The sequence below is a fragment of the Rissa tridactyla genome, chromosome 11 (genome assembly GCF_028500815.1).
Source record: "Rissa tridactyla isolate bRisTri1 chromosome 11, bRisTri1.patW.cur.20221130, whole genome shotgun sequence".
NCBI lineage: Eukaryota > Metazoa > Chordata > Aves > Charadriiformes > Laridae > Rissa > Rissa tridactyla.
Genome location: NC_071476.1, coordinates 9,036,386 through 9,061,500, shown reverse-complemented (window position 1 = coordinate 9,061,500; position 25,115 = coordinate 9,036,386). Strand labels below are relative to the sequence as shown.

Sequence of the window (25,115 nt, the reverse complement as noted above, 5' to 3'; positions counted from 1 at the left end):
ATCAGCTTATATTTAGGCAACAGATCTTCACAAAATCCGTTCTCTCTTCCCAAATGCAAATTCCCTACTGGGAGCTGCTGGGCGGGCAGCGCTGCTCCAAGGAAAGGTCACCAGAACTACGGCCAGCTGAGAGACAAAGGTCAAGCCTTGGAATAAAATAAATAACCACAAAAATGAAAGCCAAGCTGAGGCGGACATCCAGGACAGAACATTTTCAGCTCAAGCAACCACAGTTATCAGAGTTCTAAGCAACTGGGAACTCGAAAACAGGAACTTGCCGTGGGATAGACCGAACCACCGGAGTGAGGGGCAGCAGTGCCCGGCTCCTCAACAGCCTGTGGGAACCTGCCGTCTCTGAGAGCACACGCACCAAAGAAAATTCCCAAATTATAATTGAAAAGTCAGCCTTTCAGAAGTGCCAGCTCCAGCAGGAGCTCCCAGCAGCCGGACAATCCGGCCCTTGGGGTGCAGGGGGACCACCGGGAGCAGACGGACGGAGGCGGCGGGGACGGGGGAAGCTTTATCACTGTCTTATTTGCCAAATACGCAATTATTTCACCCAAATTCGCACCTGCCCACAGCAGAGAAGAGCACCGAGGAGCCAAGAAGGGAACCGGAGGCAGCAGCTCCCCTCCATCCCCGGCAGCGAACCCTCCCCCGCCCCGGCACCCAGCCCCTGCGCGGAGGTACCTGTACATCCACATGCGCTGCCTCCCGCCGGGCTCAGCCCCGCTCCCCCGCCGCACGCAGCCCCTTCCCGGAGCATCCCGACCCTCCATTCCCCACCCCCCGCCCCCGGCTCCCCCCTCCCTGGAGCCCGCGGAGGATGCCCGGGGACCGGCGAGAGCAGGCGCTTACCTCCAGCTGCCGCGGGGCGAGCGGGGATGCTCCGGCGGGGGAGGATGCTCCGGGGTGGGTACCCCGGGGGGGATGCTCCGGCCAGGGATGCTCCAGGCGGGGTGCTCCGGAGGGGTTGCTCCGGCCGGGGATGCTCCCGGGGTGATGCCCCGGGGGGGATGCGGTGCCGGCCGAACGCCCGCCGCCCCCGGCCCCGCTCCGCAGCGACACCGCGCTTCGCTTTCGCTTTCCCTTTCCCTGCAAAGAAGGGGCGGCCCCGGCTGCCGGCCGCCCCCGGGAAGGGGCTTGAGGCGGGTCGGGGGGGGCGCTCGGCTCTCACACCCCCAGGGGCTGGGCTGGGGGAGCCCGGGGGGATGAGGAACCTGAGCCGGGGCCAGGGGTACCCAAGGTCGGTGGGTAAAGCGACTCCTCGCTCACATATTACACGAATTTATTTCTTCCCGAGCTGCCTAAATGCGATGATTCCCGTGACTCGCAGCACAGCGGGCAAAGAGGGACGTTAGCTCTCCACCAAAGAGCCCAGAGTCCCCGCAGGTGTGACAGAGCTGGCCCCCACCAGGTGATTTCCCACGTGGGGCTTGAAGTAGAGGTGACTTCCTTCAAGGGAAAGCAGTCCCGTACCAAAAGAGAGCTCCTTCTGACCAGCCCCTCTCTGCAATCATAAGCAGGAGCTGTATGGACACTGGTAGCTTGGAAAAAGCTCTCAGAGCCACAAGATTTCTGATGGCTGAGGACAATTAAAAAATAAGTCAAAAGGAAATTAAGTTGGTTCACCCCAGGGTCAAAAAACGCTCCAGGTGGTCGCAATTAAAACGCCTCGAGAAGCCTCAATTCCAGCAGGGAGTCAATAGAGAAAGAGCTTCCCCCCAGCAACACGGCCATGGGAAGAAGAGCTGGGGCTCTCACCAGCAATTAGCAATAACCACGCACCTCATCAGCTGCTCGGCTTTAGCCCTCCTGCACAGCTGCAGCTCCAGGAGGGAACCTGCTGCTACAGGGAACGCGCACTTATTGACTGCATGATATATAGCTATTTTCTTCAGGAATTTAATCAGTTGCCTGGTTTTCTTGGGTAATTTCCTGCTCATTGCTCTTATTATTTACCTTGCCTCAAAGTGAAGCTACTAGAGGAGCTAGCAGCAGGTACAACTGCAGGGCAACAGAGCTGGTGAGGGGTCTGGAGCACAAGTCCTGTGAGGAGCGGCTGAGGGAGCTGGGGGTGTTCAGCCTGGAGAAAAGGACGCCGAGGGGAGACCTTCTCGCTCTCTACAACTCTCTGAAAGGAGGGGGTAACCGGGAGGGTTGGTCTCTTCTCCCAAGGAACAGGCGACAGGACAAGAGGGGAGGTTTAGGATGGATATTAGGAAAAATTTTTACACCGAAAGGGTTGTCAAGCATTGGAACAGGCTGCCCAGGGAAGGGGTTGAGGCACCATCCCTGCCGGGTAGATGTGATGCTTAGAGATACCGCTTAGTGATGGTTTTTGTCGGAGTTAGGTTGATGGTTGGACTCGGTATCTGAAAGGTCCCTTCCAGCCTATGCAATTCTATGATTATTTTGCAGGTGGAAAAACTGAGCTGTGGGAAATAAGAACTTCCCAAGGAACCAGCTCTGGAGCCCCCAGTCCTGATCCAGCATCCCATGGACTGCACAGCATTCCAAGAAATGCTTAAGTGACCTGGGAATCCCAGGCACTGCTGCAAAGGTGACTTGCTACCCCAAATTCTAGCTGCTGGGGAGGCTTCCTGCAAAACTTCAGTTATCTGAATCATATTTGAAATGTGGTTCATGGGAACCACTCGCCCAGGCTGCTACTTGCCTTGGCAATACCGGGAGATGCCGCCTCGGGGCTGGGTTTGGTCCTGGCCCTTGTGCCTTGGAAAGGTTCAGACCCAGACCCAAGATCTGTTCCTGGCTGCCAAAAGATCTCCTGGTGACACCTGGTGCACAGCTCAGGTCTCTGCATCTCTACAAGGCTGTTTTAACCTATATCCTTGACAGAATTGAAGGGGAAAATAGAGATCTTGGGAGCAATCGTTTAGATTGCTGGATGCAGAAAGTGTATTTTATGATGTATTCATAAAATCCTCAAAAAACTTGTAGTCCTGCTTTACTTGAGTCACGGTTCTAGACTTCTCCAAATATTCAAGGGTAAAGCACCCTATTCCCTCCGCTATTGCCGGTTCTCAGGACAGTGTCTTCCTACCATGGGAGAGACACAGGGCCATGAACACGCATCTCATCGTACGGAGATGCTCGTGCCCCCTCTGAAATAAAAGCCAGATCCCTTCTACGGCGTAGGAGGTTTGTCTCAAAGACATGCGTTTCTCACCACGCCCCAGGATTTCTGCACCGCTTCATTTGTTTTAAAGAAAACAAAACCAAAAATAAACCAGCCCACAACCAAGCTTTCACATATTGTCGCGGGGGGGAATGTCACCCCTGTGCCCGTCAGAGAGGGGGATGCCCGCCCTCACCCCCAGCCTCGGGGGTCCTTCCAGACAAGGGGGGGTTTCTTGAAAGCCAACTGGGAACCAGCTCTGCAGGGGCCCTCCCACTGGATAAAGGCTTCTTCTCCCCTTCTGCTGGCCTCATCTCCACCCCTCCTTGAAGGATTAAAACGAGCAATTTACGGCCAGCAGGGGTTTATTTGTAGACAGCCACGTATTTAGGTCTGTAAACATCTTAAGCAAATTCCTGCTGCCCCATCATCTCACTTTCACACTGCCTCACCGTTTTACTGAATTTCTTTAAAAGGAAGAAATGACCCAAAGATAGTTTGTAGAGGTTGGTCCGAACTCAGAGGAGCTATTTCTTTCACAAGATGAGCAAAGATTTTTACAGATAAACCAGACCCACGTGTCCCACGTACAAGATGGGCCAAACGCTAACGACTGAGTAAGAAAAAGCAGGCAGAGTCCCAAAATTGTTAAACCTCCTGGTACATCAAACTCAGCCGGCCTTGCCAGCGGTACTTCTGCTTACCTAGAAGCACACAGCTGAACACAGCACGTGTTGGGGAACACCCAAAAAACCCCAGAGACTGAATCTAGGGGCTATGTTTGCGCGGCTCCTTGTCTCGGGCCAAATGAAGACTCCCGTACAGTTTTACGCCAAACACTTAAGTAGCACCTCAGAGAAACTCCTTACAATTTTTCAACAACCTGCCATTTCTAAATAAATGTTGAATTACTGGTTCACTGCCTTGCTGACATTTGGAAAATGCTCCAGGAGAACAGGACCCACACGAAGACCTTTCGGCAGATCAGTCTCCGCAGGGAGGAGGGGAAGCCAGTGTCCCCGCTGCGGCTCCAGCACCCACCTCCCCGTCACCTCGTTCACGGGCAGCAGCCACAGGCAGCGCTCAAGTCAGGAAGACCAAGCTTGGAACAAGTATTTAAAAAAAAAAAAAAATGAAAAAAAGTCATTATATATAACACAAAATTAATCAAGGTAAAGCCTACAAGTTCATAAAATACAAAGCAGCTCTGTTATAAAAAAAAAAAACCTTAAAACACGAAGATATAAAAAAATTAGAATACTTCATTTTAAAGGTAATTCAGATATGATTTTATTCTGAATTTTACAAATAACAAGCATTTTTCTATAAAAAAACTAGGGTAAGAATCAATTCAGTTAGGGTTAGGAATATTTACATTCTTAGAAGAAACTTCTATATCTTTCGATATACAAGGCTGTGGCTGTTACTAGTTTAAGGTACCCCCAAAGGCATTTGTAAGTAAGGCATTACGGTGCATGAGCCGATTTGATGCTTTGAGAAAACCGTTCACAACTGCCAAGACTGAGGTTCTATTCTACAAATACTGAAACACAAATTTCTCCGCAGAGACAGTCCCATCAGGTTCCTCACATCCACGTGCCCCTGGAGAGCGTTAAAAGAAGAGCCCTCTGGGTGAGGCTGTAAAACGGAGCCGGCTGTAAAGCAGAGATGGGTAGAACCCACGTTAATCTCCAATTCCATCAGATCAGCAATACAGTGTTAGCATCCTTCTACCTCAAAATGAAAATCCTCTGAACAAACCAGTATTTTTACAATGTAGTTGGGTGCACAGTGACAATGTTCAGTAACCTCTCACCGGCAGCACACCACAGGCAGTTTTCTGTAGAACTATGAAGGGGTTGTGCAATTAAAAGAATATAATTAAGCATTCAAAACCCAATCCTTGCTTGATTTACTGCAGTCCAATTCCCTGGGCAATGCACCACCTCCCCACGTGTCCTTCTTCCAAACGGTAACTTGGAAACGGGGGAGGAGGGGTTCACACCTCCTAACAAAAATAGCATCAGAAATCATCCAAAGTTTCCCGTTTCTGAAAGATGAAATACTAAACGGTGCTCACATGAGCATTACATTCACCGCCAGGGGAGTCAAACAGAGAATCTAACGAATACTGACTGTGGAGCGTGAATATCACAAGAAATTATGTTGCCTTTTGAGTCAACGGCATTTCCACTGGCAAGCAAAGAAACCGAAGTCACGGGATTAGGCAACATGGCCAAGGTGACGAAAGGAGCCGGTCTGAGAGCTGGAAGGCAGACATGGTGCTGAGGGACGTGGTTTGGTGGTGGACTTGGCAGTGCAATGTTAACAGTTGGATTTGATCGTAAAGGTCTTTTCCAACCTAAGCGATTCTGCGATTCCATGTTGGCATGTCACCCTGTGTTATGCTGCTGTGCAGCAGGACCGGCACTGACTCTCTGATCTTCCGCTGCAAACAGACCACTATGTAACTTACATTTTTGAGACATGTTTCACCCACCCCCGCAGAGCTGTTGTGTGAGTGTTGTGAAATGAGTCACGGTCCACGTGGGAGATTCTTCTCTTGGCCTCATGGTGAGTGAGGGATGCACGGGAGAGCCTTGAGTCCCACCTCACATACAGATTATCCCTTCTTTAAAGAGTTGATAGTTTTTAGTACCAGTATTTTAATGCACCTAAATACCAGTCTTGCCTAGCGTGCTGGCTTGTGGTGAAGGACCTGCTCTGCTGTGCTCTGGGAAAGCCAGGGCTTTTCATAGAATCACAGAATTGTCCTGGTTGGAAGGGACCTTTCAGATCATCAAGTCCAACCATCAACCTAACACTGACAAAAACCCCCACTAACCCATGTCCCTCAGCACCACGTCTCCCCAGCTTTTAAGTACCTCCAGGGATGGTGCCTCAACCCCATCCCTGGGCAGCCTGTTCCAATGCTTGATAACCCTTTCAGGGAAGGAATTTTTCCTAATATCCATCCTAAACCTCCCCTGGTGCACCTTGAGGCCGTTTCCTCTTGTCCCATCGCCTGTTCCTTGGGAGAAGAGACCGACCCCCCTGGCTACACCCTCCTTTCAGGGAGCTGTAGAGAGCGAGAAGGTCTCCCCTCGGCCTCCTTTTCTCCAGGCTGAACACCCCCAGCTCCCTCAGCCGCTCCTCACAAGACTTGAGGGTGCCCCAGACCCCTCACCAGCTCCGTCGCCCTTCTCTGGACACGCTCCAGCACCTCAAGGTCTTTCCTGTTGTGAGGGGCCCAAACCTGGACACAGCACTCGAGGTGGGGCCTCCCCAGAGCCCAGTACAGGGGGGATGGTCACTGCCCTGGTCCTGCTGGCCACACTTTTGCTGACACAGGCCGGGATGCTGGTGGCCACCTTGGCACACTGCTGGCTTGTATTCAGCCGTCTGTCGACCAACATCCCCAGCTCCTTTTCCGCCGGGCAGCTTTCCAGCCACTCTTCCCCAAGCATGTCTATTAATTAATTAAACAAACATGTCTATTAATGAAACCATATGTCATTTAGGAGCTGGTCACATCTGAAAATGTGACGCTCGGCAGGCACCTCCCAAAGCCGGTGCTTGGTTCTGCAGGTCTATCTGCAGCCACGCTTCGTGCTGCGAACCCGACCTCTAGGATGGGCCAACAACTGGATCAGGTCCTTTTATCTACAGCGTATCTGCACAGATCACATCACCTACCCATATTAAAATATTCCCCCAATTTCTTTTGGAAATACCTGTTAGCTGGATTCTGCCTACCCACTAGAACAAGCTCCTTGTTTTAGAGACAAACTTGCAAATACAAAATAACTCAGGATGCTATATTAAATATATTCTACATTTCTGACTCATACTTTTTGTTTTTTAAAAAAAGATGAGCAAGGACAAAAAAAAAAAATGTATTTTTTTGACACAAAAGATTGCCATTATGTTTTGCAGTATATCATAACCAGGAAGTTCCCCAATTTGGCTGGATTAGCAAAAAAAAAAAACAAAAAACAAAAACCCCACAAAAACCTTTAGTAAATATTAGACTATTTAAACATTCAAGAACAAAAGTCTCACTGTCAAGGCACATACCTGGATAAAACAGTGGATAAGAAATTACAGCTAAATCAGACGTTAATAGGACTCTGCACTTCAGGACAGGAATTTCCATATTAGATCATGTATCAGGCAAGCACGTATCTTACATTTCAGGATATTTTCTGAAACAGTTTACAGGAAGAGACTTATGGGACACAGTTGTTTACATTGGCAAACGCATTACAAGGAAGCTGCAGTTAAATGTGTTTTGTCTCAGATTCCTGCGGTTATCAGATAATTCTTCTGCAACACACAGAATAAAAGCTGCTTCTAAGTGTTCCAGTTCCTAGAAATAAGGTTTACACAGAAAAATGTCTGCAACAAGTCTCAGAACATATTCTAAATGAATATTTCAAAAAAAAGTGATAAGCCTGACAAATTCTATCATGTCTTTTGGGCAGGGGAGACTGGCTGTTACATGCACTCTCCTGACACATATTTGCTCATGTCAAGGCTGTTATAAGATGTGCAGCGAGGCTTGCAAAATCCAGATTCTCATTTTTTGCACTGGCTTCAAATCACATGCTGCATTTTAAACCTGCCTGCCAACGCCCCGTCAACCCATCAAACAGGAGTGACACCGAACCTGCCCAAACGTTGGGATTTTTCTTCTTAGAAGAGCTGATGGTATGAGAAAACTATGTTTCTGGGTATCATTCTCTGAGCCGGTAGCACTGGCTAACTTCCTGCTGCATCCAGAAATTAAAATACTAAACGAGTAGGTAAGACAATGCAGGGAAAGCAGAGCAAACCGTAAAGCTCAAGACACTGGTAGGAAGAGTTTAAAAAAAAACCCAAAACACCACAAAACCCACACAAAACATTATAGTCTATGCAGGTTTTTTTAATTTCTAGTTTTTAAGAGGAGCTGCGCACACACCAGCACATCAGTCCCTCTACTGCAGCCCGTTCCCATGGCCAGAATCCGGGGTATCGCTTAACAAAAGACTAGAATCAGCCGACGCTACCTATTTAAATACTGTCGGAAAAAGCCGCAGCAGAGAGTAAGGCCCCTAAGCTTTGGCTACAAAGGTTTAGGTTCTGTTTATTAGGTCTCTACAAGATAGAACAAAACACAAACAGGTGCCACAAGACAAATCTTTCGCCACTCACATCTGTCAAAGTATAAGCAGAATAGCACAAGCGAGACTTGCTGTAGGCATATACTGCATATATTTAAAGAAACACAGGTAATGCCAAGGGTGCTTCCACAGCCCAAGGAACAATTTCTTGGCAGATTGTCAACAAGATTATTATTATTATTTTTTTTAAGCAATTTGAAAACAATTCAGTGATATATGAGTTAAGTGAAATAACAGACCTCACAGAGATCGTACAGTTGGCACTTGAGAATGGAGAGCCAGAGGTCAGAAATGTATTCTGAATTCTGTTCTCAGGACATTCCACCATGAGGTCAATGCACTGGCATAGATTAACACAAAAATTTATCTCTAAATACATTAATTGTGTGTCTGTATATGTGCACGTGTGTGAAAAGCGCAGAACAAAGACCGGAGAATTGTTTGCATCATTCAAATGGCACTGAAGACATTAAAATGATTCAGACGTAAAACTTCCACCACACATCGAAAGAGAAGAACCCCAAATTAACACCGCTCCCTCCACACACAGATGAAACCTTTTGCATCATTTAAAATAAATACAGTGCAGGGTCAGATGTAAACAGCTTCACCACATGGGTACAGTTGAAAACCAGCATTGGAATCAAGTGAATTTTACGAGCAAAACTTCAGTGCTACAAATCCTTTGTGCAAGACAGCCCTACGTTGACTTAAAACACAGCAAGTCAGAATTAATTCTCAAAATCTTCCTTTGCATCCTGCTGAATTTGGTAACAAATTCAGCATGTGCAAAGTCATTTGAGTAAGATCACAGGGAGGCACGTTCTCATAACCTTTGCTCTAACAAATAAGTTTCCTGCCCAGAGACAGAAGTCAAGGAATCAAAACCAATTAGCAGCTTTTTCTGGCAATTTTTGCTTGTTGATGTCCATTAGCTCTGGAGAAGGTTCACTGAGAAATCCAGGCTCCCTGCCAGCCCTTGAACTCATTTTCAAGTATCTTTCAGCTGAACTGATATTCACTTAAAATTACAAAGGATTGATCAGATACTGTTCCGTGTTACTGCATTAAAACAACTGGAGCTGAAAAATCTCATTAAAGGCTATACAGTATTGATCTTCATATAAAAAGAGAATGTACAGAACACAGTGTTTAAATTAATAAATAAGGTTAAAATTACAGGAAACAAAGTGTTGCCACTAGCCCTTTCTAGAACGAATTTTAGAAGAAAAGTCCATTTAACTTTCAGTCCGCCAGGAAGTACACAGGAGTTCCATCAAAAAGCTGTGCTTTTAAAAATCTCTGGATTTTCTTCTTCCTCCTTGGAATCCCTTGTGCTACTAGATGCAGGCCTGTATTCTAATCTGGGTCAAAAAAAAGAAAAAAAGAAAAGAAAGAAAAAAGAAAATAACTTAAAAAAATAGATGAGAGAACAGAGGAAAAAGAAAACATCTTGGGTCGTCTGAGCCCTACTTGACATTACAGCTTCCTAATTTGAATATCCCGATGGCTTCCGTGGACACGTCCCTTTCTTACACCAGGTGTGTGGTTATGTGCCATCTTCAATCAGAGCCACGGCAAAGGGTCAAACGCTCTCAATGCCCTTTTAGGCCAGTTGAACTAAATTGCAAGAGTTCAGCCCTTCACCTGGCCTTATATGACTTTCAGAACCTAGAAAGATAGATTATAACCTACAGAGTGTCCCTATGCATTTACCAAGCAAGACGCTTTTACAAATGCATTCCTCATATCTACTTCTATTCAGTCCTCAGAGTCAAATGATAAATTCGGAGCCGAGAGATGTACAGACATACACACTTGGGAAGAGGGACCAGGATTCCAGCCAAGCTCTTATATCTTCAGCAGAGCACTAACCACACTACCGAAACCAGCCCCTCCGTCTGACAATACCTAACTCAGTCCACTCCTCACAACAGCGAACAGGCGTGTTAACATCAGAAGGCGACACTTACCCTTTCACCAACAGCATTTGCTCGATTGTGTCCGGAAGAGGCCTGCCGTAGCTTTCTGGCAGAAATAAAGTCAGAATTCCTGACAGCACAGTCAGGCTCCCCATCAGGATGTAAGGCAGGAATCGATCGTAGGCACCTAGTAGAGTAAAAAAAAAAAAAAAAAGTGCTCGCATCAGCTCTAAGTTTCTGATAATGTTTGCACCTAGGTACAGGGCTTTATCCAAGCAAGATTTATGCTTTCAGTGAAAAAACAACCAAGCAAGCCCCCTCACCGTCTAGCACTCAAAGCATGTTGCTATAAATGTGGTTTTAGGAACTCAAGAGACTGGGAAACAGTGGCTATAAGCGCTGTCCCTTTTGAGTGAGTAAGATGGTGAGTCTTCAGAGCACCTCTTCAACAGGACACAACCCCCCATTTCTCTGCGGTATGGCCATTCCTCAGAGATGCTGAGACCCCGCCGCTACCCGCGCTTTCACAAGACACCTGCACCCGGAAGCAGAGAACAGCAGAAATGCCCAACGACCCCCAGAGGCAGGGCACCGATCTGGGTAAAAGCCATGGCTTTCCAACCACTTGCATCTCCCCCGCACATGCACAGACTCGTTAACTTACCGAGGTAAACGAAGTAAGGCGAGAGGATGCTGCCCAGTCTAGAGGCCATGGAACTGGCTCCAACTCCCATGTTTCTCACCACCGTTGGGTAGAGCTCAGCAGTATAAACATAAACCATTGAAAAGGCTGACGTGATCCCAAATTTCCCTAACATCACCAGCAGAATAGATAGTGCACGAATATCTGAAATCAAAACACAGTCAGGACTTCAATAAAGTTCTGATAATTCATGGTAGCTCTTAATTCCGTTGTGTTTGTATAACTCCTGCCTAATTAATTCCACTATCTGGTGTCCTTTTCCCCTGTACATGTCCTACAAGCATGGGCAACATTTTTTATTTTCTTTTAAAATTACTAGGATTCAACATTTTCTTTTCCTCTTGAGGATGGGCTTCCTGCCAAGGAAAAAATGAGGAGAAGAGAGGAAGAACTGGAGAGATACTCTCAGATTTCAGGGGCCAGGTCTCTGCTATTGCAAAGAATGCCATATATCCCTTTTTAATAAAGCGAACAAAGTTAAACATTTGAAACAAGTTATTTTTGGTTTCCTGCCCTGGTTTCTCGTTAACATTCCTAGCTACAAGTCAATAATTTAATTATAGGAAGGTGGGTTGACTTTAGCTGGGAGAGTTAGATTTGAAAATCAAAACAGATCATATCAGTGCCAACTGACTCAAAGGACATGAGGGGAAAAAAAAAAAAAGAGGATGTAACACATATATTACCTATATAAAATACGCAAGGCAGTACTTGCACATTCTCTTCTATTCTTTGATTTGTAAACAAGTGCTAAGCACCAACACCTCCCCCATCATATTCATTATCAGTAACAAGTCCATAACCCTATTAATCTGACTTAAAGATAGATATAGTGTGATACCCAATAAATGTTATTTTGTCCTCTCTAGTTGTGAAATATTATTTTAACTATCAACACTAATTCAGCACAAGCAGCTTTGCTTATCAAAAATGACTCTAGAATGACTCCCTTGAATAGAACTGTTTAAACAAGCCATAAAGAGAGAGTCGTCGACTGCTGTTTGGGAAGCGAGTTCTGCGGCATCTTGGTAACCTCCGCTCACCAAGTTCTGGTTGGTCTCGTCCTCGTTTTACACTTAGACGTTACCAGGGTCCAAGGGATGTACATTAAAGCAGAACTGGACTACAGAGCTGACCCCAACAGACCACAAAGCCAATGACCCACATTTAAAAATATATCTGAATTGATGTGTTGTGTGAGCTCCCTGTGCAGCAGCACTGAGAACCATGGAAGAGGGGCAAAGATAGGGAACAAATATCTGTATTTAGTCCCCTCAGGACACTTTTCCTCCACATCTGCCCAGTGCATGGTACTGCACTTCACCTATCATACATATTTGAGATCAACTAACGATTCCATACGTGAAGGCACCAGCTGAATGAAGAGAAGAACACAGCCTCCCAAGAATAATGCGGCAGCCATTGAATACCGTCGGGGCAGGTTTCGAAGCAGCAGCCAGGAAATAATGTAGGCTGGAACTTCAATCACTGCCGAGAGGAAGCAGTTCACAAAGACATCTCCGTGCAAGTTAGGTGTGTCCAGAGAAAGTCCAAAATAACCAACAGAGATTATCATCCTGAAAGAAGCAGAATAACATGATCAGATGAATTCCTCTTCTTCCCAAGGTTGCCACGAACCTCTTTTAGATCTCTGAAGCAGAGAGATCACTATGTAAGGTAAATTTATCATGTCAATTTGTTCACCTCAGAAGCATATTTTAAAAAAAAATAATTAAAATTCCCTATTCAGCATTAACACAATTAGGTAACTCCAGAGCCGAGGCACAGGCCTACAAGCCCATGGTCATAGGTGGTGGATGGTCCTGCAGCTGTAGAGGTCACGCTTCTTTCCTGATGCCATCCCGTGACTTTACAACTGTCCATCCCGCTCTCATTCAGACCTTGCAAGGAAGCTCTGGGTATTTGTCACTTTTAGACATTGCATTTGTCTCTACAAGTCACGCTGCTGCAGAGGGGCCGACTACTTCTAGTACCTCTGCATCTCAGGTCACCCCTGGGAGGTAAGCGATGATCATTCCCAAGGCAGTGACACAGCACTTCCTATTACTAGTAGTTATAGCCTTAGCCTGAAAGTTCAGACTACTGAATCTTACCCCTGCCGAGGCATTTTCATTATGTTTACAAGGGAGCTCTGGGTGGAGAACATTGTTTCTGGGTCATTACCCTCCATGCTCTGTGTTTAAAGTCAGAGAGGAGGAGTATGGCATCCCAGCAGACCCGAACAATGCAGGATTTTCTCTGCCATGCCCCAGGCTGGCTGGGCAGCATTCAAGTCACATTTGTGTGGCTCAGTGCCTGGGTCGGTCGGTGCGGCAGGACAGGCCTTGGAAGCCAGGAACGCTGACATCTTAATTGTGCCGCTGCCAGATGAGAGCTGGCTTCCATGGGATCAAGGGAAACACACAACTGGCCCTGGACACAAATCCTGTCCTGCCTTGGGAGGAGCTGGGAAGAGAAGGTTATGCTTCACCAACAAGTAACACACGGTAAACAAGGGAACAGCGGGCACGGGATCAGGACGTTCAGCCTAGAGAAAAGGAGGCCAAGGGGAGACCTCGCTCTCTACAACTCCCTGAAAGGAGGGGGTAGCTGGGGGGCGTCGGTCTCTTCTCCCAAGGAATGGGCAACAGGACAAGAGGAAAAAGCCTCAAGTTGCACCAGGGGAGGTTTAGGATGGGTATTAGGAAAAATTCCTTCACTGAAAGGGTTATTAAGCATTGGAACAGGCTGCCCAGGGATGCGGTTGAGGCACCATCCCTGGAGGTATTTAAAAGCCGGGCAGACGTGGTGCTTAGAGATATGTTTTAGTGGTGGTTTTTGTCGGAGTTAGGTTAATGGTTGGACTCGATGATCTGAAAGGTCCCTTCCAACCGAGACGATTCTCTGATTCTATGACGCGTGAGGTGTGACAGTGAGGCACAGAGTACTCAACACTTCATCTCCTTCAGCATCTATGTTGATAATGAAACCTCGAGCAAAATCACTGCATAGCACGAACCAGATCACTGACCAAAGATTAGCTCTTCCTCCTCCTCCTTACTTCACACGGGAAGAGCCTTCACGGTCCAATTGCTTAAAATAAGTTGCCTGGTGTGCCTGGGAAGGTATGAAGTCATACACTAGAGGGTAACCCCCCCGCTGCGGTGTCTGCCCTGCCAGCTAACGCTATTCTTCTCAGCGGTAGTTCTGCAGCATTTTCCATGATGCCGTGCAACATGCCCAGCCCTGTGCTCCCAGGAGTTATTGTTATATACAATGAACTGTGCTTGATGGAACTCATTTTCAATAGCAGTTTGCCTTAGCTGATCACCTTGGCAAACTTTGACACAGTTATATATTTTCTAGGAAAACTTCAGGGGTATTTACACATCTGAAGCGTAAATAGAGTGAAGAGATGCCAAACTTCCTCCTCCCTGATGCAAACCCAGCAAAGGGATTAGTTTAAAGGCCTGTTACTTACTCAAAATTAACAAAACACTCAGCAATATGTAAAGGTGATATAACCCTATCTGCAACCATCTTTTTCTACAGAGCTTCTTTCATGAGGTCTTTCAATTCATAATGCGGAATATACCACGGGTATCCTATGGGTTGGAAAACATTTCTGTGAGTCAGCACAGGATGCTTTATATTTTGGGAAGTTAATTAAAAGGAGGTTAGGCAACTGACATACAAGGCAAAAATAGTGGAAAAATTGCCCAAATCAACTGAATACTCTTCTGCAAGAGGAGATAAGATTGTGTAAGTCAGCTGCACGTGTTTGACTTGTCCTCCCTATCATAAAAATTCATTTATCATGCGGTAAGAAGCCCTCCAGCACATGGAATGAATTACATACTGCCACTTAACTCTGTTTCTCTGAGATGTTTGTCCTACCAGAAATGCTGTTCAAGCAGGTTCTGCATTTGATTTCTACAACCACATATGCAAAATTGGCTGTGCCTAAGAACTCGCTACTGATCTAAGCCATGCAGATCAGAAGTAGGGCAGTCTCAATGCTCTACCTCACTTCCAATTAAAGGTGAGAGTCAGCAATTGGAGTTGGAGGTAAGACAACAGTACATGGAAACTGTATGGACATCTCTGAAAGAACCAGCATTACTTTTGGTTTTTGAGCTGTCTTCTGCTCAAGTTCCTTTCTCAGTGCGTTTGTAGCACTGTGCTTGGTAATGGGCAAAGGAATCTGGCTTAAATATTAGCCGAGTCATCCTTTGGCCCAAAAAGCCACATCAGCTTGTACACACTGGCAGGTCAGTGGACTGAACTACAAAGCTTTGCCTCACCAAAGCATAGGAACATTATTCAATGAGGCAGTAAATAGACTTAGTTAGCTCCAAAGCACTCGAGGGACCTTCTTGGTTAGGACACTGTAGGTACATACACTAATTAAACCTCACTTTTATAGCCTCTGGCAGGCTATAAGTTACCCTCTCCATTTCTCTCTTCTGAGCAATTACAGACAGCTTCATTGAGGTTTGCAGTAAAAGAAAATTACAACCATTTAATCAAATTGAGCATAAAGTATGGCTTCAGCTAGTGCAAAACCAAGCTGAAGATGGCAGGTAGACAGAACAGCTAGCAGGAAAGTCCAGGGAAATCTCAGATTAGAACTTCAAAGGCAGCTTTATCCCTTTAAGGGACAATACAAAAGAGACTGGAAGATTCTCCTGGTAAGTCAGGCTTTGCTGTGCTGGGACCCCTGGGCAGCATTCTCTGATTGCAGGACAGGGCATGACTCATTCCTCTTAGAAGACTTCGTTACAGTCAGATGAGGATTCCCCAAGGCCCAATATCAGGCAGGATTCCCATGCATCACTGCCAGCTGATCTGATTCTTGCTCAGTTCAGGATACGCCCAACTGCTTCAGAAAGACATAACAATCCAGATGTGTTTCTAGACTGTTACTGAAACGAAGAACCTACATCACCAGAATTTTGTGGCTTCGGCCAGCAGGTCGTTGGGTTTTGAGCTGCTGGTTTTGTCCATATCTCTTCAGAATACCTTAGTTTTCAAAGAACAGTTTTTGTTTTGCTGCTTTTGTGCTTACATACTCCAGAACCACACTTGCTTACCAAAGAATCACTGACATAATTGTGATAGTTAGGATATTCCGGGTTCTCATTAGATCCAAAATGGTGTACGTCTGCTGCTTCTGGGAATTCATATCTTGCAGCTGGAAATAAACAAACAAACCAACCATGGGAACATTAACTTCCTGCGAGCAGAATTAGTGTGGAAATAAGTCTCCCCCAACTTATACATCAGTATTTTGATATGCTGCAGAGCTGAAACAGGTGCCTCACTTTTAACCAAACGCGTGTAAGCTATAAGAGCCAACTACCTGTGAAAGTAGTTGCTCCTCCCTAATTTAAAGTCACTTAAAATTTAGGCGGAAATTTGTCACCATTTTCTCTGCCTGAGGCTCCACAAAGCAACTGCTTATTGTTACATTGATATTTGAATTATAAAGTGACAATGCTAATTCACAATTTATATGTTACTACTGGCGGGGCTCTTAGGTGCCGTCCGTTTTGAGCAGTGCACCTTGAGGATCATGGAAATCAACTTCACCCAGGCAAGAGGAGAACAAGGATGATGAGACATTTGAAAAATGTGATCTGTAAACACAGAGGGTTTATTTAGCCCAAAGACCAAGAATGGTCTTCAAGGACCAGCAAAAAGAAGTGATAAACTGTCCTCTATGTCCACTGCATACAAGGCAAGAAATAAGACTAAACTGCAGCAGGACAGATTTAGTAAATGACTCCTCATGCTGAACCTAACAGTAACGTATTTTAAACTGAGACAAACTGGCTAATGAGCTGAAAAATCCCCATCATTATCTAGCCTGGTTTTCAGATCTTCTTCAAAGATTATAAGCAAAAAGACAACAAGCTTCTTTCCTCATGAAACTTTCCAGCTCCTCAAAATAAAACCACTTCCATGTAAACAATGCAAAGAGATTCACCCAGGAAGCATGCAAACAAGTTTTGTGCTCAATGAGACTGCAAAAAAGGAAAGAATTTAAGTTTGGTTTTTTTTTTTTAATTTAGGACTTTAATTTAGACCCCTAACAAGGGAGAGATTTTTTCAAAAATATGTAAAAGGTGATCTAAGAGAGCAAGTTCCACTATTAAAACTATCAACTCTGATAAAGCAAGGCTATATGGCGGAAGAACCACAGTTTTCTAGACATGTCATATTTTTGTTATTGCAAAAGATGGTATGCTTTAAGGATTTAGCCTAGCCTACTTACTCATCAGTTTAATGGTATTTTTAACAGTCTTACAGTAAAAGCATTAACAAGATTTTGATTTTACAATCTTCCACAGAGACTCTTTTTCATGATATTTAGGTGAGGACTACTCCTTCCACAACCAGAAGAATTACTCTTGCCTGACAGACCTCTATTATGTGCCAACACAATAAACTGTACGCAAAGATTACTTCCTCCCTTGATTTTTTTTAAGTCAGCGTGACCTGAGAACGTCAAAATAAATTTTAACACGTTTAAAGACTGAATGACTTTTGTTGGCACTCCTTCATGGTATGTACAAATCGTTATCAATAAAAGTAAGCTATGATTGTAGCTTGAAAACAGCGCCATTAAAAACTTTTCTGAACTCTTTCCACCTAGTCTAATATACCGTCCTCTACTCTGTATTAGTTCAATTTACAAGACTTTTTTCCCCTAAAACTGGTTCCAGCAGAGGTAGCTGGATGTATTGCAGGACACAACACACCAATAACAAGACAAAAGCAACCATTAGTGGAACTTAATTCCTCATCAATCTCTCTTCCATATTCAGTTAGTGATGGGTTTTTTTGGCAAGTTAGTTGATGGACACCGATTTGGGGCCCTCAACCCTTGTCCCTCAACTCAAAATATACATCACCTCCTTAATATCTAGTAAACTGTATCTGAGCTAATGGGAACATGAGGTTTATGTAACTTCGGGTGAAAATTTTTTCTGACTGATATTTTGTTCTGATGACCCAGAGTATAAAATAGCGGCCTGATGCTTGTGCAGGCCGAACTTCAGTGTATTTATTTTCACAAATCTTCATTTTCTAGGAAAGGCAAACGGTTCTTTACATTTGATAGCTGTAATTCTGCCTGAAGCCAACGCTCCCAGCACACAGGCAGCTTTACAGCTCACAGCCCCTTCTCATAAATCACATGATCTTTCCTAAGCACTCTCCAGTTTTGCCACTATTCGTTTCCAAGAAACCAGCAAACAGGAAACAAAAAAAAAAAGGAGAAACCCCAAACAAACCACAAAACAAAACCAGGAACAGTAACATGCAGAGAGTCACAACTGATGAGAAAAAAGGACCCTGCCTTTTAGGAGCTGGATAAGGAGACAATGGAATCCTTAACAGACAGGTTAGAACAAGAAGCTATGAGGAGGGCAGGGAGGGGAAAACGATGATTTGAAAATAAACCTACCATCCAAACATTTTTATCCCCCTCGCATGGGATAATTTCAGCCAACCAGGCCCTATTTGTGCTCTGTAGCCTGTTTGGGACTAGTCACCTGCTGGATCCTAACTGGTTTTGAAGCCTCTGGAGCCTGAATGTTGCAGGTGCTGCTCTCAGCTGCACGGGGTTGAGGAACGCTCTGAACATGAGCTCAGGGGGCTCCTACATCCAGGACTCACATTCCAACTGCAGGAGGGGGGCCAAGGGCCAGCCGGATTTCTGAGAACCTCTCTGCAGCGTAAACATGCTTCCTAAAAACTCACGAGAGGCCGCAAGCCTTCTGCTTTACAGCTGTCCAGAACGCAAACACAAGAACAGCATAAACAGACCACTGATGAAGAAAAGTTTTGCACAGATTTTTTGGTCACTGCGTTACTTTTACCTTAAAAAGTAAGAAGAGGGATAGGAGTTCATCATTTAACCAGTGCCTGCTCATCGAGCTCATTTTCCTTCCAGTGTCACAATGTCAATCTGTGCTTCTGACAGCTGACATGCAATGATTTATCCATAAATAAGCACTGTGTTCTCCACCCCACCCTGCTGCAGAAGTCCACATTTCCCCTCAACCAGTGTTCCCTGGGGTAACATCCCTACTCTTGCCCCTGCCTTCTGCTGCTTTGTAATCCAACCCCGTTCAGAGATGGCAAACAGATCAATATTTTGTTCTAAGAGCGGGAGATAGAGGATTCCAGGGACAGTGACCTTAAGCAGATCTTGGAGCCAGAGCTTATTTTCCATTCTCCTGCTGTAGTGCTGGCAATGGGTGAGTTTTCATGCCTACAGCATAACGAAGGGGAAAAAAAAGGAAAAAAAAGCATGTTCTGATGAAACGCCAGGGTAAAAGCTATCATAAGAAGGTCTGGGTTTTCCTGGCACTCTCACTCAGTTCCAGCAAGAGCAAAATGTCTGTCCTACTACCTACAAACAAGTCTGGACAAACAGCTTTGTTTGCACCTCAGCTAACTTCAACCCAAGTGAAGCCGTTTCAATCCCAATAGCAAACACACTACAGTTTAACGGCTCACCATTTTCCTTAGTCTGGTACAGATGCCTTGTAAAGCAAGTGAATATGCAAAGTATTTTCATGTAAATGACAAGACAATGTCAACTGCCAACCAGAACACAATTAGGCAACTGCCCAGACAGTCTCTACAGATCTGCCTGGAGGTGCCCATTCTCCTAGATTACGTAAACAGTTTGTCTGTCTGCCCTTTGGAGGTCATGTTTGAATGAATGTGGAACTGCTTCTACATCTTAAGGTCACCAACAGCCCAGGCAAAGGGGAGACACCTAGAGGAAACAAGAAGAAACCGATGGGGAAGAAAAGCTACTGCTCACCACTCCACCCGAAAGGAGCTCAGGTTTTGCTCTCCTTAAGATGGAGTAGAAATTGGAGCTGAACTCTGAATCGAACTAGAATGACATTCTTTACACTACCACTGGCCAGGATGAGTCCTGTGTTAGACTTTTATAGAACTATATTAGGCTGCGCAAGCATAAAGTCTGCTCAGCGTAAGTACTTAGATCACAAAGCAATAAGTACCTCAAATTCATTACCTTCTCCCAAAAACTAGAGTTTAAAAGGAAAAAGGCGGCCATAAACTGGATCAAAACTATGTTTGCATTAGAACGCATGTTGGCATTCCCATGGGAATGGGACACCAAGGTCTTTACAAATCTTGGTGAAGTGGGGAAAGGATATTCTGCTTTTCAGGAAAAGGTGGACCTTTTACCCATTTGAGAAGTACGTGATACACTGCAGGCATAACTCAATTCATACGTCTGGAAATTAATCACTTTACATGGTCATCAATAGGTCCAGCAAACAACTGGACTGTTAAATGACTCTTACCTCACTAGGGTCAAATATAACATCTGGGGCTGTAATGCCATTAATTTTTGCAGCCTTTCGGATGATGTCTTCTGCCTCTTGAAATCTTCCCTGGGAGATCAGCCACCGCGGAGATTCCGGAATGATCCTGAAAAAAAGGTTCAGAATAATGAGGCTGCATTTCCACAGAAAGCACTGCTACAGGCACCGATACACGCTGTTCCAGGCGCAAAGAGCTCAAAACTTGCCATATCTTGCACACATTAAAGCAATCACAACAGAAATTAGATTTACAAGAGCACACTAGCATACCAAACAAAACCAGATTAAAAAGCCATTGTGGATTTTAGAAATACTACAGAAATAAGCAATGACTCGGAAAAAAGAGCAACCAGAGCCTTCAAAGTATGGCAAAACAGTTTAATTAAATAAATTCAGAAACGTGAATACACAAGCAGCACACTGTACATTAAGAAGCATATCCTTAGAGAATAACACTTATAAAATCACTAATTGTAAATACTGTCATATAAAGGCAAGTCAGAAAGTAGAATTTGCCTGAGTCATGCAACTTCGTAAGAAGCTCGATGGAATCACAAACAGATATGCTGCTGTAAGTGAAGAAACACCACCACCATGTGGGCTGTTTAAACTTTACAGCCACCTAAAAGTAGTATTTCATTAGCTATAGAAGAAAAAATGGAAGTCTCACAGACATGTATGTAGGGTTTTGTAGCTTGTCATATCTATGCCACCCCAGCATTGCCCAGGTTCACAAAGCAACTGGTTTCTCCTTGTGCCTTTAGTTAGTTCAGGCCTACTCTTTGAAAGTTCATGGATTTCAGCTGGTGTAGAAGGATGAGGTTTTTTGACTTTATATTTTTTTTCTTTGCACGTGCATCACTTCATTTTACAGAAGCCTACAGAAAATGAAGAACAGGCTTTTCAGGCCTGAGTCAGATCACCCACGAAGCTATGGACTTGCAGCGAAACGACTGGGAAGAATAAAGGACACAACGTCCATCTGTCACCTGCCTATTCCTGAATTTCATTGTTAAAAGCTGGTTGGCATGGAGCCTGGATCTTAAAAATCTGCAGACAGGATCTTCTAAAGACTAAGGTCTTTTAAATTAGTTATACTCACCACCAGAGCGGGATGCAGAGCAGCCCAGGTAAAGTAAGCGCCAGCAGCAGCATCCGCCAGTCTCTGATGAAGTAAGCAAACAGGGGCAGCAACATGTAGCCAAATGCATAAAATATGCAAACGCCCAGCGTGCAGAACAGCACACGAATTGATTTGCCAAGAATTTCTGTGCCTGTTCAAAACAACAGAGTGAAGATTAGTATTTTACCTTAATAGTAACCAAGTAACTTATAAAAATACCTGTAAAAAATGGCTTTGAAATGTGCTACCCTGGGTAGCTACAGCATACAGCGCACTCTGCCAACCAATTTTAGAGGCTCCGCACATCTGCTTCATGCAGTGATCCTGCATCAATGCACGTAAATATTAAAGGAATCAGGCCATACAGTATTTCTGTAGCCCAAAGTAGCTAAAACCCCTATAATTTGGTGTTTTTAGCATTTCCCATTTTACTTAAGGAGCTAAAACCAACCTAACATGCTACACAACGCTCACAACACTTAACCTCAGCTTGATCTCTACAGGGTCCTCTCCAGCTTATGGAGAGAGACCAACTTCTTTAATGGATAATTCAGAGATGCCTAAATTAGGTTCCTGACCCATATCACCTTCTAAAGGACTATTTTGCTATTAACCAAAAATTGTGCAGTTTTTTTGGCGTATACACGTAGAGGGTCACTAACAAAAGCCAGGCTACTGAGAGAGGCATTAATGCACTAACCCGAGCCAATGCTTCCCTTTGAAATGCTTTGGGACCCACAAATCAAGAGACGTTGTAAGAGATATTATCTTCCTCATTTCCACAGAAATGGAGGAAGACGGACAGAAGTTGCAGCAGGATGTCTGCAGGGAGGTTAGCTAAACACTGCTTCCACAGCTCAACTGCTCCTCTTTGGCCCAAAAGGAATTCTTGCCAACATTTGGTACTTTGTACAGTGAGGCCACTGCAAATAACATTAATTTAAAAAAACCCTGATTTTTTAAAAAAAGTCTCAGATTCATAAGGTAATTCACGTTTCCATCTGATCAAATACGGTCGTAGTTAAATTGAAAGCAGACCAAGCAGGAATCATTATGCCTTTTAATTTTTTACTATAGGCTGTTTTAAGGAGACTTTATAACACTTACTTGATTTTTTTTTTCATTTACAAGTTTTTACATCAAATACGGATTTAGGCCCCAAAACGGACAACACAAATCCCTGAAAAATCATGTCTTGCTCATCTTAACTTTCCATCTGGAAGGCAGATTTTTGTTTTGACTGACCAGTTTCTGTTTTTTTGCCTTTTTAGGATGGTAAGCCACCGATTTAATTCAAATTGCGCTTCTATCAACTGGAAACTTCCAAGGAGAGCACGAGTTATCCATGTGTGGTGAGGACACACTCCTAACAGTGTTGCCTGGCAAAACAAATCAACCCTAAGCCAGTACTGAAAAGGAGCAGAAAAAGCACAAGACTAAAGAACACATCCTGTGCCCAGCAGGACTTTCATACCAAGAACAAACGCTGCCACGTAGTTAGAGATCTGTCCCATGCCGACCAGCACAAAGAACACCGAAAACATCTCCCAGCTGGTAGAGAAGACCTGTACGAAGCTGAAGCCAGTCTGCATTGCCAGAGTTGCAAACAGCACATTTTTCCTGCCAAACCTTCCACGGACAGATTAAAAAAAAAAAAAAAAAAGAACAGAAAAAAAATGATTATACAACAGCATGAATGAAATCTTCAGAAACAGAAAAATAAGATTACTCATATGCATACTTAAGGAGATACAAAACACCTGCAAAAAGCAGAGGTTCAGGAAACGTGACACAGGCACAACTATTCTAAATACATTAAAAAAATCCACTGCCCAAGAGAAAATAATATTCCAAGGGCTGCTAGTGAAGTTGCCTTTAAGTATGTGCTGGAGCACTATTCCTTTCTTACTGATAGGATGAGCAGGGAGACAAATCATCGGGAACAAATTATTTAAAATGCAAGAGTATGAGACACTCCTTCTCCTCTAAGGAGCACACAGCTCATGACACAGATCAGCACGTTAAAAAAAGAAAAAGAAGGAAAACTTCTGAAAGAGAGGTAAAACTCAGCTTTGTAAGACACTATTATCAGTAAGTGATCCCAGGCTGCAGTCTTCATTCCACTTGGTTGAAAAATGAATGAATTTAAGGGATTCTAACAATTACACTGATGAAGTATTAAAAAAAAAAAAGAAAAGAAATTAAACTAAACCCAACTCATCGAGCTGCTCTAACAGCTAATGCCGATGTCCTGGGCAGCCCCACACAGCAAGCAGACTTTGTGACCCAGGACAGGACATCTGCTGAGCGCGGGCTGGCACAACCCCACTCCCAAGTTAGGCTTAAGCAGGAGGTCTACAAAAGCCTCAGATAGATCACAATGCATTAAGAACAGAACTTGAACCTGCAAAATATTTTGTCAATCTCACTGTCACGTCTGGCTCAGGCTTGTCACAGGACTTTCTGTACCAGATGGGCAGATGGGAGCAGCAAAGCACCGCACACAGCCTTGTTGGAGTAGTGTCTTCATGGGGCTGCTGGATGTACTCAATCTCTTGACCATGAGCTAGCTGCAGGTCAGTGGCTATGGGAGGAACTGGATGAGCTGTGCTGATGGCCTCCTCAACTGCACCTGGGGCACTTGGGGAGGATCTGAGTGACCATGTGAAGAAGGAGCTGCAAAAGGAGACTCCCATGATGGAAACTCATGGCTTCTGGCACCAGAAGAACCGCTCCCGCTTCACCTGATGGTTAGTCACCATGGAAGACACTCGGCATCCTCGTAGCAGACGAAGGGCTGAGAGCTCTGTTGAACGAAGCACCCGAGCCCTGCAGTAGCACCGGGATGAAGCAGTGGGAGACTCTCTGCAGCAAACGGAAAAATCCCCCCTCCCGTGAGAGAGCAGCTGGAAGGCACAGAGTTCTGCCTGGGGATGGATGACAACCCAGCTGAGAGCTTATGGGTCAGGATGGGCAGGAAGACCGATGCTGGCACTGCTGTGGGTGTCTGCTGCAGACCACCCGATCAGAAAGAAGTAAACAAGACCTCCTTCACACAACCAAAGGAAGCCTCATGTTCAAAGGCACTGGAGATCATGGGGGACTTCAACCACTCCACTACCTGCTGGAGGGACAACACCCCAGCATTTTCTGAAATGCATCAATAACAACTTCCTAACACAGATGTCTGAGGAGGTGACAAGGGGAGATGCTGCTGGACCTTGTACTTGTGTTTGGGGATAGAAAGGTCGGCAGCAGCCATGACTGCTGGCTGTGCGATGGTGAAGTGCAGCATGGTGAGGGGAGGAACAAGGCAGAAGGCAGGATCACAGGGAGAACAAACACTGGCCTGATCAGGGATCTGCTTAGAAAAATCCCTTGGCACAGGGCTCTGGAGAGAAGTCCAGTAGCACTGGCTGATTTTCAAGGATCATTATCTCCAAGCTCAAGATTGGTCCAACCTGATAAGCAGGAAACCACGCAAAGGACCTGCATGGATCTTACAATCCCTGTGCCACAAATCTTATGTTTCAAAGAAATATAAACTCCACAAGTAAATCAGCACATTAGATGACCACATATTGTTCTCTGGGAATCAGGAAGACAGCACAGCAAATCTCAGGGAGATATCAGAAAACCTGAGCTTTAAGAGAAAAAAACAAACCCAACCCCAAATCCAACAACCT

At 45.0% G+C, this 25,115-nt stretch overlaps 2 protein-coding genes across 4 annotated transcripts in view; both read right to left on the bottom strand.

The window, feature by feature from the left end:
• Positions 1–1,090, bottom strand: part of LOC128915947 (uncharacterized) — a 44,577-nt gene extending 43,487 nt beyond the window's left edge. For both annotated transcript variants that reach the window (XR_008468813.1, XR_008468817.1), the window contains exon 1: positions 859–1,090. The gene's annotated coding sequence lies outside the window, so the exon portion shown is untranslated. The remainder of the gene's footprint in view (positions 1–858) is intronic.
• Positions 1,091–4,404: 3,314 nt separating this feature from the next.
• The window catches only part of LOC128915974 (organic cation/carnitine transporter 2-like), a 31,993-nt gene continuing 11,282 nt past the window's right edge, over positions 4,405–25,115 (bottom strand). Inside the window, exons 3-10 of one of the 2 annotated variants that reach the window (XM_054217014.1) lie at positions 22,904–23,058; positions 21,409–21,580; positions 20,286–20,412; positions 16,023–16,123; positions 12,292–12,506; positions 10,891–11,073; positions 10,278–10,413; positions 4,405–9,668 (exon numbers count right to left, since the gene is read on the bottom strand). In XM_054217014.1, the coding sequence (XP_054072989.1) occupies positions 9,581–9,668; positions 10,278–10,413; positions 10,891–11,073; positions 12,292–12,506; positions 16,023–16,123; positions 20,286–20,412; positions 21,409–21,580; positions 22,904–23,058 (1,177 nt within the window). In that variant the 3' untranslated portion in view covers positions 4,405–9,580. The remainder of the gene's footprint in view (positions 9,669–10,277; positions 10,414–10,890; positions 11,074–12,291; positions 12,507–16,022; positions 16,124–20,285; positions 20,413–21,408; positions 21,581–22,903; positions 23,059–25,115) is intronic. The other variant, XM_054217015.1, reaches the window with a different exon arrangement.